Source organism: Schistocerca gregaria, chromosome 1 (assembly GCF_023897955.1).
Source record: "Schistocerca gregaria isolate iqSchGreg1 chromosome 1, iqSchGreg1.2, whole genome shotgun sequence".
In the NCBI taxonomy this organism is placed as follows: Eukaryota; Metazoa; Arthropoda; class Insecta; order Orthoptera; family Acrididae; genus Schistocerca; species Schistocerca gregaria.
In genome coordinates, this window is record NC_064920.1 from 605,382,035 (window position 1) to 605,400,503 (window position 18,469).

The following is an 18,469-nucleotide window of genomic DNA, read 5'->3' on the forward strand; positions in this document are numbered from 1 at the left end:
TATGTGTTAATAAGCCTGTATATGTTTGTGTGCCATGTTTCAGGAGCAGAATTGGTTGAAGGAGGTGTTCACATTTAATACTGTTGATAATCATCCTCTTTGTTTGTGTGGCTGGATTGTTGGTCCTGAGGCTCGAAAAATGGAACTTATGTCTGATACAGAAGTCTGTGACAGTTTAATGAGTTTGCTTAAGCGTTTCCTTGGAAAGCATTTCAAAGTGCCATATCCTGAAAAAATATTGAGGTAAGTTAGGTACACACTTCTGTGCATGCTGTAATATGTCACTACATCCATGTCTGCATCCACAAACTGTCTTATGATAAGTTCATGATTTTGCTTTAAAAGTTTTTTTTTGTTTGAAACTCTCTTTATTTTTTATGGTTGTTGTTGTTGTTGTTGTTGCTGTTGTTGTCTTCGGTCCAAAGACTAGTTCGCTGCAACTCTCCACGCTACTCTAACCTGTGCAAGCCTCTTCACCTCTGAATAACTATTGCAACCTACATCTTTCTGAATCTGTTTACTGTATTCATCTCTTGGCCTTCCTTTTCAGTTTTTACTCCCCATACTTCCCTCCAGTACTAAATTATTGATCCTTTGATGCCTCAGAATGTGTCCTACCAACTGACACAAATTTCTCCTCTCCCCAATTCTATTCAGTACCTCCTCATTAGTTATTTGATCTACCCATCCAATCTTGAGCATTCTTCTGGAGCGCCACATTTCAAAGGCTTCTATACTCTTCTTGTCTAAACTGTTAATTGTCCATGTTTCACTTCCATACATGGCTACACTCCATACAAATACTTTCAGAAAGGACTTCCTGACACTTAAATCTATACTCAATATTAACAAATTTCTCTTCTTCAGAAATGCTTTTCTTGTCATTGCCAGTCTACATTTTATATCCTCCCTACTTTGACCATCATCAGTTATTTTGCTTCCCTAAATAGCAAAACTCATACATTACTTTAAGTGTCTCATTTCCTAATCTAATTCCCTCAGCATCATCTGATTTGATTCAATTACATTCCATTATCCTCGTTCTGTTTAGCCGATGGAAATCTGTTACTTGATTAATGTATATAAATCCAGTGCATGTCCAGCTATGAGTTGCTGTTTTAAGTTCTGATAATAAAACTTTTGTGATTGTTACAGCTAAGCAGGGCATAACTAGTGGGCATTAGTTATTCTTTATTTTCTTTACCAAGTAAAACTCTTGTAATATGCTTGATTTTTTTTCTTTTATCACTAATACTGTACCAGTCAGTGATCCTGTTTCATTTGAAAACACTATCTGTAGCAACCTTTTCATCAACAGTATGTTAAACTCTGATCGTCCTTCCTTCCTTTAATTTGATAATCATGCCAAAAAGACAGTTATATTTCAAACAGAGAGATCTAAAGTACAGTGTGTGGAGTGTTAGATATGCTCCCGCATTAACTGAGGAATGCACTGAATACTATCTTTATTGTTGATGATTAATTCATAGTTACATCAAATTGCAGTCTCTTGATGCTATTTCTGCATGATCAATACATTTTAATGTTATTAAGCTGTAGATTCTTCATAAAAGATAACCTGGTTATTGAAGCTATTTTCTGGGTGATTAAAATGTCTAGTTATCAGTTTGTTGGTTATTCTCAGTCAAATAAATCCATAATTGGATTGAATTTCACTCTCAGTAAACTTAATATTTATGATTGCTGCTATATTCTCGCTCCTGAGGAGTCTATCCAACATTTATGACATACACTCCATGTTCTGTTGTAAGTTTTGTGACTTTCTGCCTGAGTTTTCAGCCCGCTCATAACACCTAATAGCTCTGAATATTTGTTTTGCTGACTTCACAGAGGAAGGTGAATTCGCCTTTTATTAATTAATTTCTGCAAACTTGATATTTTTATTCTCTGCACTCAATCAGCAGTCCAGTTTGCTATTTCACTCCTAGATCACAACTGTTTATTGATCTTGAAATTCAGCCTAAACCAAAAATCGCCATGTGCATTTGTCAGCTACACTCTCAAGTAAATTGCCAATTTTTATTCATAATACAAATCTGGAATATTCACAACAATCATGAAATTCCCTCCTGTACAGGGCAATTGAAAAAAATGATCTGGGGAAAGCCACACAACAATCAAAGTCTCTGATTAATCCTAGGAGTATTTATTTAACACTATTTACTGCCAATTACTTTCTGGTAAACACTACCCTTTCATATTTAGGTCTGATTTGTGTTATGTTTCAAAGTTTACATAACTTCTTTTAACCAGTTTTTCAACTTGTTCGTTACACTACCAGAACTATAACTCTTATGCACACTCTTAAGAAACTCTGCTCTTGATAAGCACATAAACAAGACTGAGAACTTTGCTAAGCTTTTGATAATACCCATCCTCAGAGCTAACTTGTGCCCAATACCTCTCCCCTGCCGCACACGTGCACTGTAACAAAGCCTCAGCTGACTACATTGGACTGGCACAGCAACTTGACTAACGAATGACTTGTTTGGGATGGAGTGGGTGAGTAGTGAATGGAAGTAGGGAGGGTGGCTGATGATTGGGAAGGAGAGGCAGCAACAAAATAAGAATGTGATAATAGTGAGCTCACAATGATGTCAATGAGTAGATTGAGATGGAAGACATAACAAAGGAAGAGGGAGACTATGGAGATGAATGTTTAAGTGTAAAATGATTGCTGCAGAGGCCATGGAGTTAGGTATGGGACATAGGCTAATAGGGATTGATGAGGCCAGGAGGGTACAGTATCAAAGGATGAAATGTAAGGAGAATGCTTATCTGTGTAATTCAGAGAATCTGGTATTGGAAGGATGGAGGGGAAACGGGGGCCACTGCATCCAGAGGGCTTGGGGTGTGAAGCAGCTGTTGAAGGCAAGCAAGTTGGACTCAGCAGCTTTTTCTGTCACTGGGTGGTCAACTCTGTTCTTGGTCACAGTTTGTTGCTGCCCATTCACTTTTTGACAGTTAGTTGCCAGTAATGCCCACATAAAAGTCTGTTCATTGTTTACAATAGAGGTAGTTTATGCTAAGACTGCTTTCATTTGTGACCCTGACTTTGATAGGATAGGATATTCCAGCCACATATAGGATTTAGTCAAAACTCTGACCAATATCTGTGACCTGTGGGTCATCTAAGATTTCATGGACAAAGAGCAATCCATGATACTGTAAGTATTTTGTGGAGTCAAAGCCACTGTGTCACTGTTGCCACTAAGGTGAAGGAGGCTGCTACATGCTTATAAGGTTGGTGGTTGTAATTCAGTTGCTCAGCACTTTACATATTTCTCTCTCTTTAATAACTAATTATATTTTTCAGTTGTTTATCTTTGCTATGCCTACTTTTTGCCTAAAAATATCATTGTTGATTCATTTTAGTTCAGTTTTGCATGTTTAGAGCATCATTGAGTAATTTTATAATTATTGTAAATTTCTGTAATTTTAATTGGAAAGTACGGAATGAAATAATAACAATATCTATCCTTTTCATAATGTTGTTGTAATTTTCATTGCTGAGAAACAGATAATATTATTGAAATCTATGTTAAAGTGCCCTTTCATTTGATTTGTTTATGCTTAATGCTACATGTATTTCATAAATATTCTGGCAGACCAGGACTCGAAACCCAGAAGTTTGTCTTTCATAGGCAATGCCCTTATTAACTGAGCAATCCATGTGTGACCCTTCTTTGTAACTGAGTTGTGCCAGTACTTATCTCCACTTTCCAAAATTTGTAGGATTTCTCCTACACACCTTACTGGACCATAACCCCTCCAAGAGAAGATATTGATGAGAAATGGCTTAGTCACAATCTGGCACTTGTTTCCAGGGTGAATGTTTCTCTTTACAGCAGAATGTCCTCTGTTATATAACTTCCTGACAGATTAATACTGTGTGTCAGACTGGGACTCAGGTTTTAGCCTTTACCCTTCATAGGTACTGTTCTGGAACTATGAATATGAATCTTCATGGACAATACAGGTAGTGTGTGTTTGGGTGTCTGTCCTCTGCATTGATAGTAAGATTTTTAGTTATTTTAAATGTCCATGTTCTCTGTACATGCATGTGTGTGTTTGTTCTCATCCCATTTTTTCCCATCATGGAATTTCCTTTATCATATTACACCTATTTCCTCTTGCATGGGCCACTGAGCATACTCATTGTATTAGAACATAGACTGTGGATGCCTGTCAGATAAAATGTGAAATTTAGAAGTTATAGGAGATTTCTGAGAATGGTATACATTTTGTGTGAAACACTCATGCTTACAATTATATAAAATGTTTCATTATGATGGAGGTGTGACATACCCACAATCAGAAACAAAAATGAAATAACTTCAAACAATTATGCATGGTTGTACATGGTTGCACATTAAAATCAAAACACAGGACCACCAGCAGCAGTTCCAACATCAGCAAAAACTGATGCAGAAATTGTAGCAATGACAACAGCAGCAGTAACAGCAGCATGAACTAGTTACAGAGCAGCAATTCTCACACTCAGTGTGATTCCTTGTTGAACAGTGGCCATGAGGAATTAACTTCATATGCACCCTGTTTGCACTATTATCTCATGGCGGAACATAAATTAGTCCAACACTACAACCATTGAGTGCATGTGGTATCAGAATGACTGTATTTCTTTCAGTGAGCTAGGCAACCAGCACAGATGTACTTACTATTGAGACCAGATGCAGCTACTTTCATCCAGCCATATCTGTGGGTTCTTTGATTGCTCTCACCATTCTCTGCCAAAAACTTGCTCAATAATTTACAACTATCATTGACTGTGGAAGCATCACTTGATGCGCTAAATAACAAACTTCTCTTGAGATACAATCTTTGACATTAACAACAGTACAAGTTCATCTGAACAACTCGTTGGTCCTACGCTGTGACGTTAACTGTTGTAGCTGAGATCACAAACTGGGCTCAGCTGTTGCATGCTTGACACTGTACTGGCCTCAGCTTGAGAGCACTGCTATGCTGGAGAGGGCAGTGTGATCAGGAGCAGTAAATGAAGCACAGAAATAAGCCTGTTTGTGCAAGTTCATTTTAATGTGTAACGGCTTATAACTGGTGGCAGACAATGATGCACACACAGAATAAACAGCAAAATCCAGAGCATCTAAAGAATGGAAGATAACACAAATAATAATAATAATAATATAATAACAATAATAATAATAATAATAATAATAATAATAATAATAACAGTGTTCCTTCCTTAAGATAAAATTAACATTGCACCATTAAAAACCTTCCACAATGTTAATTATCAGTGCTACAAAAACAAATTACAAGCTCCAAGTAAGTCTTAACAAGGATCAAAAAATTTTAAATGTTATTTTATGTAGTGGCTTTGTCAGAACATCAGATTGTTGGTTTAACATAACTTTCTTAGAAAAAACTTGCTCGCTCACATATATATGCATTAGTTTATGATGGTGCTGTGTGTTCTTGCAAGGGCTTTTAACTGGGATGTTATCTTCATTAAGTACAACAGCTCTTTGACTGCCAGGAAAAATGTGATACAAATTACCGAGCCATTGAGCTTCACTAGTTGCCTAGCTTAAGGCTACAAATTCAGATTCTGTTGATGACAGAGACACTGTGGGTTGCTTCTTAGATGCCCATGAAACACTACAACCAAACACTTTGAAAAGATAGCCACTTATAGACTTTCTGTCTGTTTTGCCTCCACCCTAATCAGAGTCCACATAACCAATTATAGTATCAGTACATGTTTCATCCATAAAATACAACACACTCAGTCTTACAGTTCCTTTAATGTAACACAAGACACTTTTTGAAGCCTTTCACAAATCCAGACTTGCACATAACTGGTACCTGCATAGAACACTTATGGCTATGTAAATATCTGATCAGGAACCTAACATAGCATACATAAGTAACCCTATTAGTTTTATACACCTTTCCTCAATGTCTTCATTTTTCTCTTTTTAATATTCTGTGATCAAAATTTTCCGCCATGGAGATTGAAACAGGGCTACATTGAAACATATCAAAAACTTTCAACACTTTTTCAAGGTAGGTACTTTGGCAAAATAGTAACAGTGCCCTCCCTTAAATTTTGAACAATATTGATTCTAAAATACTTTCTAATCATACCCAAATCTTTCAGTTTAAAGTTATCACTCAATAACAGCTTTAAATTGTCAGTCTCACTCTGGGAAGTTGACTCTATCAGCAGACCATCAATGTAAACAAGTATACAGGGTGTTACAAAAAGGTACGGCCAAACTTTCAGGAAACATTCATCAAACACAAAGAAAGAAAATATGTTATGTGGACATGTGTCCGGAAATGCTTACTTTCCATGGTACAGCTCATTTTATTACTTCTGTTCAAATCACATTAATCATGGAATGGAAACACACAGCAACAGAACGTACCAGCGTGACTTCAAACACTTTGTTACAGGAAATGTTCAAAATGTCCTCCGTTAGAGAGGATACATGCATCCACCCTCCGTCACATGGAATCCCTGATATGCTGATGCAGCCCTGGAGAATGGCGTATTGTATCACAGCTGTCCACAATACGAGCATGAGGAGTCTCTACATTTGGTACTGGGGTTGCATAGACAAGAGCTTTCAAATGCCCCCATAAATGAAAGTCAAGAGGGTTGAAGTCAGGAGAGCATGGAGGCCTCTACCAATCCATCGGTCACCGAATCTGTTGTTGAGAAGCGTCCGAACACTTTGACAGAAATGTGCAGAAGCTCCATCGTGCATGAACCACATGTTGTGTTGTACTTGTAAAGGCACGTGTTCTATCAGCACAGGCAGAGTATCCCATATGAAATCATGATAACGTGCTCCATTGAGTGTAGGTGGAAGAACATGAGGCCCAATCAAGATATCACCAACAATGTCTGCCAAAATGTTCACAGAAAATCTGTGTTGATGATATGATTGCACAATTGCGTGCGGATTCTCGTCAGCCCACACATGTTCATTGTGAAAATTTACAGTTTGATCACATTGGAATGAAGCCTCATCCGTAAAGAGAACATTTGCACTGAAATGAGGATTGACACATTGTTGGATGAACCATTCGCAGTGTACCCATGGAGGCCAATCAGCTGCTGATAGTGCCTGCACACGCTGTACATGGTACGGAAACAACTGGTTCTCCCATAGCACTCTGCATACAGTGACGTGCTCAACGTTACCTTGTACAGCAGCAACTTCTCTGACACCGGCATTAGGGTTATCGTCAACTGCATGAAGAATTGCCTCATCCATTGCAGGTGTCCTCATCGTTCTAGGTCTTCCCCAGTCACGAGTCATAGAATGGAATGTTCCGTGCTCCCTAAGATGCCGATCAATTGCTTCGAACGTCTTCCTGTCAGGATACCTTTGTTCTGGAAATCTGTCTCGATACAAATGTACCGCGCCACGGCTATTGCCCCGTGCTAATCCATACATCAAATGGACATCTGCCAACTCTGCATTTGTAAACATTGCACTGACTGCAAAACCAAGTTCGTGATGACACTAACCTGTTGATGCTATGTACTGATGTGCTTGATGCTAGTACTGTAGAGCAATGAGCCGCATGCCAACACAAGCAGCGAAGTAAACATTACCTGCCTTCAATTGGGCTAACTGGCAGTGAATCGAGGAAGTACACTGCATACTGACGAAACTAAAATGAGCTCTAACATGGAAATTATGCGTTTCTGGACATATGTCCACATAACATCTTTTCTTTATTTGTGTGTGAGGAATGTTTCCTGAAAGTTTGGCCATACCTTTTTGTAACACCCTGTATATGCTTCATGGCTATTTTCTGTCTTTACATACAAGCAATACTAAAAATCACTTGTTACAAATTCTAAGCCATTTATTATTGTGTGAAATTTAACATTCCAATTTCTGGGTGAATCCTTTAAACCATACAGATCCTTTCTAAGTTTACAAACTTTATCGTTAATTCTACTGCAGTATCCAGTACGTAATTTAACATAAGTCTCCAACTATCTCTCCATAGATAAATGCACTACAAACATCCAGTTGATAGATGGGGAAGTTATTCTCATTACAAAAAATGAGAAACAGTCTCACTGAAGTTAGTTTTGCTACTGGACTGCATATCTCTGAATAAGGCAAGCTTTGTTGGAAACATTTTGCTACAAGACGGGATTTATAAGGAACAACATTATGTTTTTCATCTCTTTTTTTGCCTAAAAATCCACTTTGCATCAATAACATCACAATCATTTGGTTTACATACATAATCCGATGTGCTGTTTTCTTCCAGCACTTGCAGCTCTCTTGCCGTCGCAACTTTCCAATTTTATCTTCGCTACAAGACACTGCTTCAGCGTAGATACTGGGATCTTCATCATTCACTGGAGTCAATAGGCTCAACTCATAATCTTCCAAGTAATTTGGGTGTTGAATTTTCCTCCTGTGTCTAACATTGTATGTCTTCTTGTCATCCAAAACTATAGTTTCCTCTGCATCCTCAAAACCAGTGTCTTTTTTTCATTCTCTTCACTGGCAGCTTTATCTATGTTCTCTTTACCACAACATATAGTATCTGATTCTTTTACATGGCCAACAGTTTTCTTCTCCCTTTCACATACTGCTGGTGGCAAGAAAATTATGCCTTGATGCATCTCAGTTCTCTTTGTGTAAGGTATAAATATTCTGTACCCCTTCACATCATTAACATAACACATAAATAAACCATTTCGTTTCTGGGCTCTAGTTTCAGTCTCTTTTGTTTGGGCACAAGGACAGACATACAAGTTCCAAATATTTTCAGATCTGCTAAGGGTAATTCTCTGGCATAAAAAGCTTCAAAAGAAGTTTTACCTTTTGCACAACTTGGACTAGTTCGATTTAGTATGTAAGCCGCCATGCCAACGCCTTCAGCCCAGAAATGTTTGGGCATTCCTGAAATCACTGAACAAGCAACTTAACCCAGGTGTGCACTTCCCTATCAGTTCTACAATTTTGCTGTGGTGTGCATGCAATGATTCTTTGACGGGTTATGCCATTTTCACTCAAAAATGTACGTAAGTCAGTATTCATGATCTCCAGTCCATTATCACTCCTGAGAAATTTAATTTTCAGACCAGTTTCTCTCTCAGTTTTTTCAATAAAATTCCTAATTGAACCTTTAACTTCCTTTTCTGTTTCATAAAGAAAACTTTGCAATAACCAGAGCAGTCATCTTTCAACAGCAAAAAAAAAAAAAAAAAAAAAAAAAAAAAATTTGCTCCTCCAAGCGAATGCATCTCTGTGAATCCACTGAAGTCTGAATGAACCAGGTCAAGTGGGGCATTAGCTCATGACTGACAGGGAAAGGCAAGCGATGTTGTTTACCTGCCAAACATTCTTCACAAGTGACGAAGTTGTCAATGAAGCTCACTCCTTTATGTAACAAAACTCTCTCACATGCGTAAAGTTCTGATGGCACAATTTTTTATGACAGACATTCAAGTTTTCTACACATTTAGACAAATTGACTGGGCCACTATCAATATTGACTGATGAAAGCTCACTAGTGTTGTTACTGTCAACTGCAGTGTGTGTTTCATCCAGACATATCAAAGTAACCATTGATAGTCCTGATCGTGCTCTGTTTACTGAAAACAATGCAAGATACAATTTGTTGACGTGTTTGGATAATGCATGAACTTCACCTTAACTGCTCTAGAATACAGATTGTTCCTTGTTTGATACTAATCACATATCTTTGTCTAATACAGTTCCTACATAAAACAGAATGAATTTCAGTTCAGGCACAAAAAGTACTCCACTAAGTACTGTTTTGATAAATTTAACTCTCTTCCATGCATACAGCTTCATAGTACCATGCCCAGTCACATCAGGAAGTTTACTAGCACCCAAAGTAACTTCCATTGAGCTTTGCACACTGTCTAGATTCATAAACTGTTCTCTCTTGTTGCACATATGCTCACTAGCACCTGTATCCATAATCCAATCATCTTCTAGGTCAACTACTTGATTTGTACACATCCTGAGCCTTTTTGTCTTTCTTTGATTTCAACAACCTGCAATCTGACTTCAGATGACCTCTTTTCTTACAATAATTGCAGCTGCTCATTTCTCTCTTTGCTTTACTTTTCAGTCCTTTGAATAATGGCCCCCCCTTACTAAAAGCATCACAGGTAATTTTTTGCTGCCTGCTTACACTAGCCAAAGCTACCTCCAGCTGACCGGACTGATTATTTCTCTCTTCCTCAATGAGCAATCTTGAAGTTAACTCATAAATGTTTGCTTCTCAAAGGGGGGTAGCATGTGAAAACTGCTGGATTTGGACGGGTTACTCCTGTAACTGAAATATCAGATCTGAAGATGTTTCTGAATGAACCGAAACCGGTCATATGAATAAAAATATTTGCAATCAAGACGGTTTTTAAGTAACTGAATTAAAATGTTTACATCGCTCTGGTAATGACATTAACACTTTTATTATTATCATTTTATCTGAAAGTGGTTCACCTGCTTGCTTCAGGTTCATGTTGATTTCTTCTAATTCCAGCATAACTGTAACCATTGCGTCATCACCATATTGGAGTGAGAAAATTTTTGGCTGAAGTAGGTGAATACCCACTGCGGACTCTTTTTCATACACTGTCTTCCGTTTTGTCCACGTGCTGGCTGACGTCGTACATGAAAGTACATGAGTGAATGGTGCCACCTCCATCCACATCACAAAAAGTTTCTGTGCTTTTGTGTCCTTTCCCAGCCATGTTTTTACTTCAGCTTCTTTCTGCTGTAGGGGCTTAATAACAGTGGCATTGACAATATCTAAAAGGCCTTTCCCTCTGAATATCACTTCAATTTGGAATTTCCATACCACCCAATTGTCCCCTCCAGACAACTATAAATATTGAAACTGATGCATAGATTGTTTGACTGCACCATGATAACACTACGCTGGTAACATCAAATTTTGCTGTTATACATGACATCACCAAACAAATCTCTGTCACTACATTGAAAAACAGATTTATGCATCTGTGTCTATAACCTGTGCAGTAAATGAAGCATGAAAATAAGTCTGTTTGTGTAGAGTTTATTTTACTGTGTAACAGCTTGCAACTAATAGAAGACAACAATACATAAACACAATCAGCCCGATGTCTGATGTCATGTTCACTGAGCCATCCACCACAGGCCATGCTCCCTTCTTGCTCTGGGTGCTTCTGCAACCACACTGCAGAGCTGTCTGCACAGATTATGGTTGGACATACCATATTTTTACCGTATGTCATAATGCCGGAGCATGGACTGCAAGGCCTTTCCCCAAAATTGGACGTCTTCAATGTCTGTACAATGCATACAATGCAGGGAGGGTCCACGACAAATGTCTGTGTGTGCACCTCCACGTTACTGGCTACCGGGCATAGTTTCAATCAGATACTGGTGCTACAGCAATATTGTTGCCTCTGTCTTGGCATGTACAAAGCCTTCGCTTTGTTATGGCCAGGTACCAATTCCAGTTTTAGGCATATGGCATGCCTTTGTCACATACAGATCAATTACTCACCATCATGGAGTCTTTATGGAACTCACTCAATTGTCTCATGACAAGGGGCACTCTGCACCAAGTTCCATCAAGTCTCTGATTATCTTCCATCATTTTAGTCCATAAACCATATGGATCTCTTTGTTATTTTTGTGAGGACTTCAAAGCCACAAAATTGCCCAAGCTATAACAGATATCTCTCACTGTTACAGCCCAAAGCATTATTTTCTCTCCTTGCATATGAGCTTTACTGCCCAAAGATCAACCTTTTGGAATGTAAAATTGATGCAGAGTCTCAAAGTTTTATGGTAATCAATATGCCGTTTGGATTATACCAATACCTTAGGGCATCATTTTGTGTCACAAGTGACCCAGCAATATTTCAAAGGTTCAGGGAACAGTTAATGTGGAGCATTACCTAGTGATACAATTATTTTGAATAAACCAACAAACTGATGAAGAAGAACACTTATCCAGCATGCAGTGAGTTTTTATTCTGCTGGGCCTAACAGGCCTTCATTGCAACCTCCAAAGTCATTCACTTTTTCAGCCATAAATAAGGTACTTAGGGTGTATTACAAGAAAAGGTGGAGTGAGACCTACAGAATCAGATGTACCAGCTGTACAGAAAACACTGGAACTGAGAAATCTGAAAGAACTTCAATATTTGGTAAAATAAATAATTATTAATGCTTCATTCCAAGTGCCACCATGATATCTGCAGCTTTGAACAGATTCTAGAAAGCTGATTTTGAGTGGTCTTCTCAAAGTAAGGAAGCAATCTCTGCTCTCTAATAGTGTCTAGTACAAGCACTCTGCTTGCTTATTGAGTTCCCTCTCATCCTGGTAATGGATGCCCCAAATAGGGAATTGGAACAGTATTGTCTCATTGCACAACCAATGGATCTGAACATCCAATTGTGTATGCATTTCTACAAAACTACATAAATGTTGATAAATAGCCTCTCTCAATCATCAATGGCACACAGAAGAACCATAAGTATCAGTTCAGTAGTAATTTGAGTTGGTCACCAACCACATCTCACAGCTGGTAGTATTTACACATGGTTAGTACATCCAGAATGCACTGCCAATTGTGGACAGTGTTGGCCCTTGCTCCTCAGTAATTACCAATATGAGACAATGTATGGTATAGATTTATAGATCGCTATGCTAATGCAAACACTTTATCCTGGTTACCTTTGGGTCCAAATGAGGTATTTAATGCCTCCTCTCAGATCTGTTGGCAAATAGACAACCAACCCCCAGCAGGCCTAACAGATCTTCTGCAGACAGCTGCATAAATAGCAGATGTGATGTCTATAGGCCATCTTGTATCACATATTTGCTGTTATTCATGCACTGAGTGACCATCATGGTTTCAAGAAACACAGAAGGCTTCCAAAAGCCTTTTCTCCCTCTGTGACCAGCTTAGAGTGTGCCAAGGTGTACTTCTTCTGTCTGCAACTGCAGAAATTGGCCAGCTGATTATTCCAGAAGATCTAAGTCAGAGGTATTAGCACTCCTCCATCAAGGGGACTGAAGTGTATTCAGTTGCAAACAACTTGCACACTGATATGCAGGGTGTCTGTAATTAAAGTTCCAGTTTCAAAATGCTGTATAAAGGGAAAAACTGCTCAGAATGACATTAAATTCGAACAGCGTATTTTTGACACAGGGGAAATTTCAAGAAAAAAAAAAGAAGAAAAAGAAAACTGGACAAAAATTTGCACAGTATACGGCGCTGTAAGCATTAGAATATGTCCACCAACAGATGTGCACCACCCAGCTGTTACTCAGTTTGCATCAGAGATACTCAACATGATTGATCCACGAAGGATCATGTGCTACTGGTAAAGCTCTGTTACAAGAATGGTGACTACCAGTAGCACTGCAGAAGTTCTAGACACCCAAAGTTATGAAAAAAGGCATTAGTTCAATGTCTGCTAAGGGACTGGAGAAGATGGTTACAAAATTGAAGAAGACAAGTTCTTTTGAAGTACAATGTGGCAGAGAGAGGAAAGCAGGTGATCCAACGTTTGTCAAAGATATGACCATGGCATTGCAGGAAGGGCTGGGCAGTGGTGTAAAAATGTGCAGTGCACAGGGAATTGCCCAAACATTGGACATGCCTGAAAGCATCATGTATCTACAAAACATCATGCATTGGTATTCACACAAAACCATCCATATTTAGAAGTTGCTTCCTGCTGACTTGCCAGCAGTACAAATGTTCACTGTGGGATTTCTTGCTAGCATGGAAGTGGACTATGAATGGTAACTGAATATTCTGTGGACAAACTAAGCCATTTTCCATCTCCGAGGACATGTCAATACACAGAATTGCAGAATATGGGCACCAAAAAATCTAAATGTGTGCTAACTGGTAAAACAATTCTGCAAAGGAATCTGTGTGCTGCAGGTTGACGTTATCACTTAATTGCAAATTTAGACTTTCTCAGTGTATCTTGATGATGAAGTCTTCTCAAGTTATCAGTAAAATCAAGGCACTATTCTGTGGCAGCATTTCAACAAGTTTCCTACTTGTCATCTTCAGGAGAAGGGTCGGGTTCTTCTTCTGTCCATTTCTTTATAGCTGCTGGACTGCAGGCTCCTCTGCATCATCTGCACTAACCACGCCCCTCCAGAAGGGGTATTGTGGCCTGTGCCGATTGGGGGGGGGGGGGGGGGGGTGGAAGGTGTCGGTCAGTGGTAGTGGGGGCTTCCTGCATGCTAGCAGTTGCAGATGTCGTGTCCTGGTGAGGCCTGTCCACTCCATCTCATTCCTTGCCAGTTTTGCATCAGAGCATTCTTGTCATATTTTTGTTATCGCTGCATCTCATGTGGTGCTAAGTTGGAAATCACTGTCTCATTGATGTTGTCATGGATCCTTATTTTCACATCCTGTTTAATGATCAAATCCCAGAACCCGAAATCCTGCACAGCAGCTTTGTTCAAAATCAAACATATGGTTTGCCTTGAGACTGTGTTCCACCACCACAGATTTCTCCATTTGGACTAGGTGAATGTTCTGAGCAGTGCTGTGAAAGATGGTTTCAATGTTGGCCTTTTCTAATATCCTAGCAATCTCTGCCATGGATGGTCCAGCATACCAAAGGAATGTCAAGTGCATTACTTTTGCTCATTGGCCAAAATAAAAAATATGCTGGGCTCAGTGAAGGATAAACTAGGAATACAGACATCTGGAGTCTACAGCATCAGTTGCAAGTGTCGCAAACAGAACATTGGGCAGATGCAGTGATGTATATCACAGCACTACTCAGAATACATAAGCAGTGTTTGCTTAGACCAAATGGAGGTATCTGCAGTGGTGCAACACAGTCTCAATGAATACCATATATTTGATTTTGATCAAACAAAGCTGCTGTGTGGGGTGAACAGGTTCTGAGATTTGGCCTTTAAAGAGGCTGTGGAGATGTGCGTCCATGACAACCTTGTCAATCAGGATAGCGATTTCCATCTTAGCACCGCATGGGTTGAAGCAATAACAAAAATATGACAAGAACACTCCGATGTGAAACCAGTGAAGGCAACAGATGGAATTGACAGGCTCAATCAGGATGTGACACCCCCACCTACCAGCATGCTGAGCACCTCCACAACCACCAGCCACAACTCCCCCCTCTGTGATCAGCAACATCCCTTCTGGAGGCACTGAATTGCACACTGCCGATGCAGATGATGCAAAGGAGCCTGCAGTCCAGAGGCTATAAAGAACCAGATAGTACATGAAGCAAACACTTCATCTGCAGATGCAAGCAGGAAACTTGTTGAATAGTTGCCACAAAATGACACCTTGACTCAGCAGAGAATCTGAGAAGACTTCATCATTGACATTCGCTGAGAAAGTCTGAATTTGCATGTAGCTCACTTCTACAGAGATGAGATACAGTGCAGCTTCAAGATGCTGCAGAAACTTTGTAACAAGAAGCCGAATCTGCTCAGTAGACTAGCCTTCCTTCAGTGATGTCAGGACAAGGAAGTACTGCTGTAGTTCACTCACCTGCAACATGCTGCCACATGACAATGACAAAACGCATTTTACAGCTTGCTGGCTGGGTATTGGTGCATGAGCACATATCCATCATGAGGCTTGAACTTGACAAAAGTTTGCACTTTACTCACATAACACTTGGAACTGGCATCCAAAATCTCACCATGATCATTGGAGTGGGTAGATGGTAACTCATTCACAACCAGTGAACTCTGTAAATGCAAAGCCACCATAAAACAACAAGACAAATTCCATTGACTACCAGTAGTTCAAGCGCAGAACACCAATACAAAGGTTTTGAAGACCATTATCAATTTAACTGGGAACGAACTGGACAAGGCAAAAACATCCATGCTGTCAAAAGGTTTAAATTTTGCACTGGTTCCAACTATATTACCTAAATGGGAGATCATCAGTAGCATCAAGCAGGCCATCTGTGGGCTTCTCTCTCACACTGCTGAAGAGATCAGGAGGGAGACTTGCAAATTCGACGGAGTTTTTGAAGATACTTTGAGGGACATGTCTGGACAAAGGTGACATCCTGGTCAGCTTTGATGTCAAGGTCCCTCTTCATACAGGCACATCTTGAGGACTCCTTGACATCACTAAGGGGGCCACTTCGATGAAGACACAGTGAAACTGTTCTGCCACACGTCATCGCCACACCACATACTTCCAATGTGGTGGTAAATTCTACCAACAGATAGATAGGTTCTCTCCTGAATCCATGTATTGCAAACCTATACAGGGAACACTTTGAAGAAATGGCTCTCAAAATGGCATTACTGAAACCAAAGGTGTTGGATGATGGACAATATGTTCATGATTTGGCCACATGACAAAGAAGATGTACAAAATTTCTTATCACCTCAACAGCATATAAGACAATATTAAATTCACCATGGAAGTGGAAGGAAATGGATGTCTGCCTTTCCTCAACATTATGATAAAGAAGAAGACCGATGGCACGTTATGTAATTCTGTTTACAGGAAGAAGACACACACAGACCTGTACCATAATGCCAGTAGCTGCTACCACCCAGCACAGCACAAATGAGCACTCACCATCATGGTGTGCAGAGCATAAGATATGTGTGACAAAGAAAATCTACCTGCTGAACTACAGTACTTGCGAAATACTGTTTGCAAGAATGGCTATTGTGAGGTGCAGGTAAGACATGCTTTCCTACTGAACGAGAAGGAGAGGGAAGACATATGGAACCATCCACAGAAAAATTTGCCCGGATATTAGAAAAGAGCAACATTGAAACTATCTCCCACTCATCAGCCAAAATCAAGAATATGCCAGGCTCAGCGAAGGATAAACTAGGAATACAGACACCTAGAGTCCTCAGCCAGACACAGTGATGTATATCACAGCACTGCTCAGAATATGTAAGGAGTGTTTGCCTAGGTCAAATTGGCAGTGGCAGAACATGGTCTCAAGGAAAACCATATGTTTGATTTTGAACGAACAAAGATGCTGTGTGGGATGAATGGGTTTTGGGATTCAGTCTTTAAAGAGGCTGTTGAGATACAAGTCCATGACAACCTTGTCAACTGAGATAGCAGTTTCCATCTTGGTATTGCATGGGTTGCAGTGATAACAAAATACGACAAGAATGCTCCGATGTGAATCCAGCGAAGGCAGTGGATGAAATGGACAGGCTCCACCAGGACACAATGCCCACACCCAACAGCACTCAGGAAGTCCCCAGCACCACTGGCCATGACTCCTTCCCACCGTGGGCCACAATGCTCCTTCTGGAGGCACATAATTGGTGCTGTTGATGCATTTGAGGCAGTGGTCAAGTGACTATAAAGAACCGGACAGAACACAAACCCAACACTTCACTTGAAGGTAACAAGCAGGAAACTTGTTGAAACATTGCCACAGACTGACACCTTGACTCAGCTGATAACTGGAGAAGACTTCATCATTGGCATCATATGCGGCAAAGCCATATTTTTTCAAGCAGATGAGTCCCAAATGTCTTGTTACCTGTACCGTCAAATATTTTGAGAGTCTTGCATACCAATGTTGTTCCAATCCCTCAACAGTGTAATCATTTTTATGCAAGCTGGCAGTCCTCCATATATTGCTCAGCCAGTGGCGTAATGCACAACTCAAGTGCTGCTGAAGAGGGATTTTGGAAATTCTACAATTATCAGCCTACCCCCATGAACCATGGACCTTGCCGTTGGTGGGGAGGCTTGCGTGCATCAGCAATACAGATGGCCGTACCGTAGGTGCAACCACAACGGAGGGGTATCTGTTGAGAGGCCAGACAAACGTGTGGTTCCTGAAGAGGGGCAGCAGCCTTTTCAGTAGTTGCAGGGGCAACAGTCTGGATGATTGACTGATCTGGCCTTGTAACACTAACCAAAACGGCCTTGCTGTGCTGGTACTGCGAATGGCTGAAAGCAGGGGGAAACTACAGCCGTAATTTTTCCCAAGGGCATGCAGCTTTACTGTATGGTTAAATGATGATGGCGTCCTCTTGGGTAAAATATTCCGGAGGTAAAATAGTCCCCCATTCCGATCTCCGGGTGGGGACTACTCAAGAGGACGTCGTTATCAGGAGACAGAAAAACTGGCGTTCTACGGATTGGAATGTGGTATGTCAGATCCCTTAATCGGGCAGGTAGGTTAGAAAATTTAAAAAGGAAAATGGATAGGTTGAAGTAAGATATAGTGGGAATTAGTGAAGTTCGGTGGCAGGAGGAACTAGACTTTTGGTCAGGTGAAGACAAGGTTATAAATACAAAATCAAGTAGGGGTAATGCAGGAGTAGGTTTCGTAATGAATAAAAATTAGGAGTGCCAGTAAGCTACTACAAACAGCATAGTGAATGCATTATTGTGGCCAAGATAGACACGAAGCCCATGCCTACTATA

At 40.0% G+C, this 18,469-nt stretch overlaps 1 protein-coding gene across 3 annotated transcripts in view; it reads left to right on the plus strand.

Moving 5' to 3' along the window:
• LOC126358481 (spermine oxidase-like) overlaps positions 1-18,469 on the plus strand; it is a 165,445-nt gene that overhangs the window by 117,444 nt on the left and 29,532 nt on the right. For all 3 annotated transcript variants that reach the window (XM_050007553.1, XM_050007554.1, XM_050007555.1), the window contains exon 7: positions 44-243. In XM_050007553.1, coding sequence (XP_049863510.1) covers positions 44-243 — 200 coding nt within the window. The remainder of the gene's footprint in view (positions 1-43; positions 244-18,469) is intronic.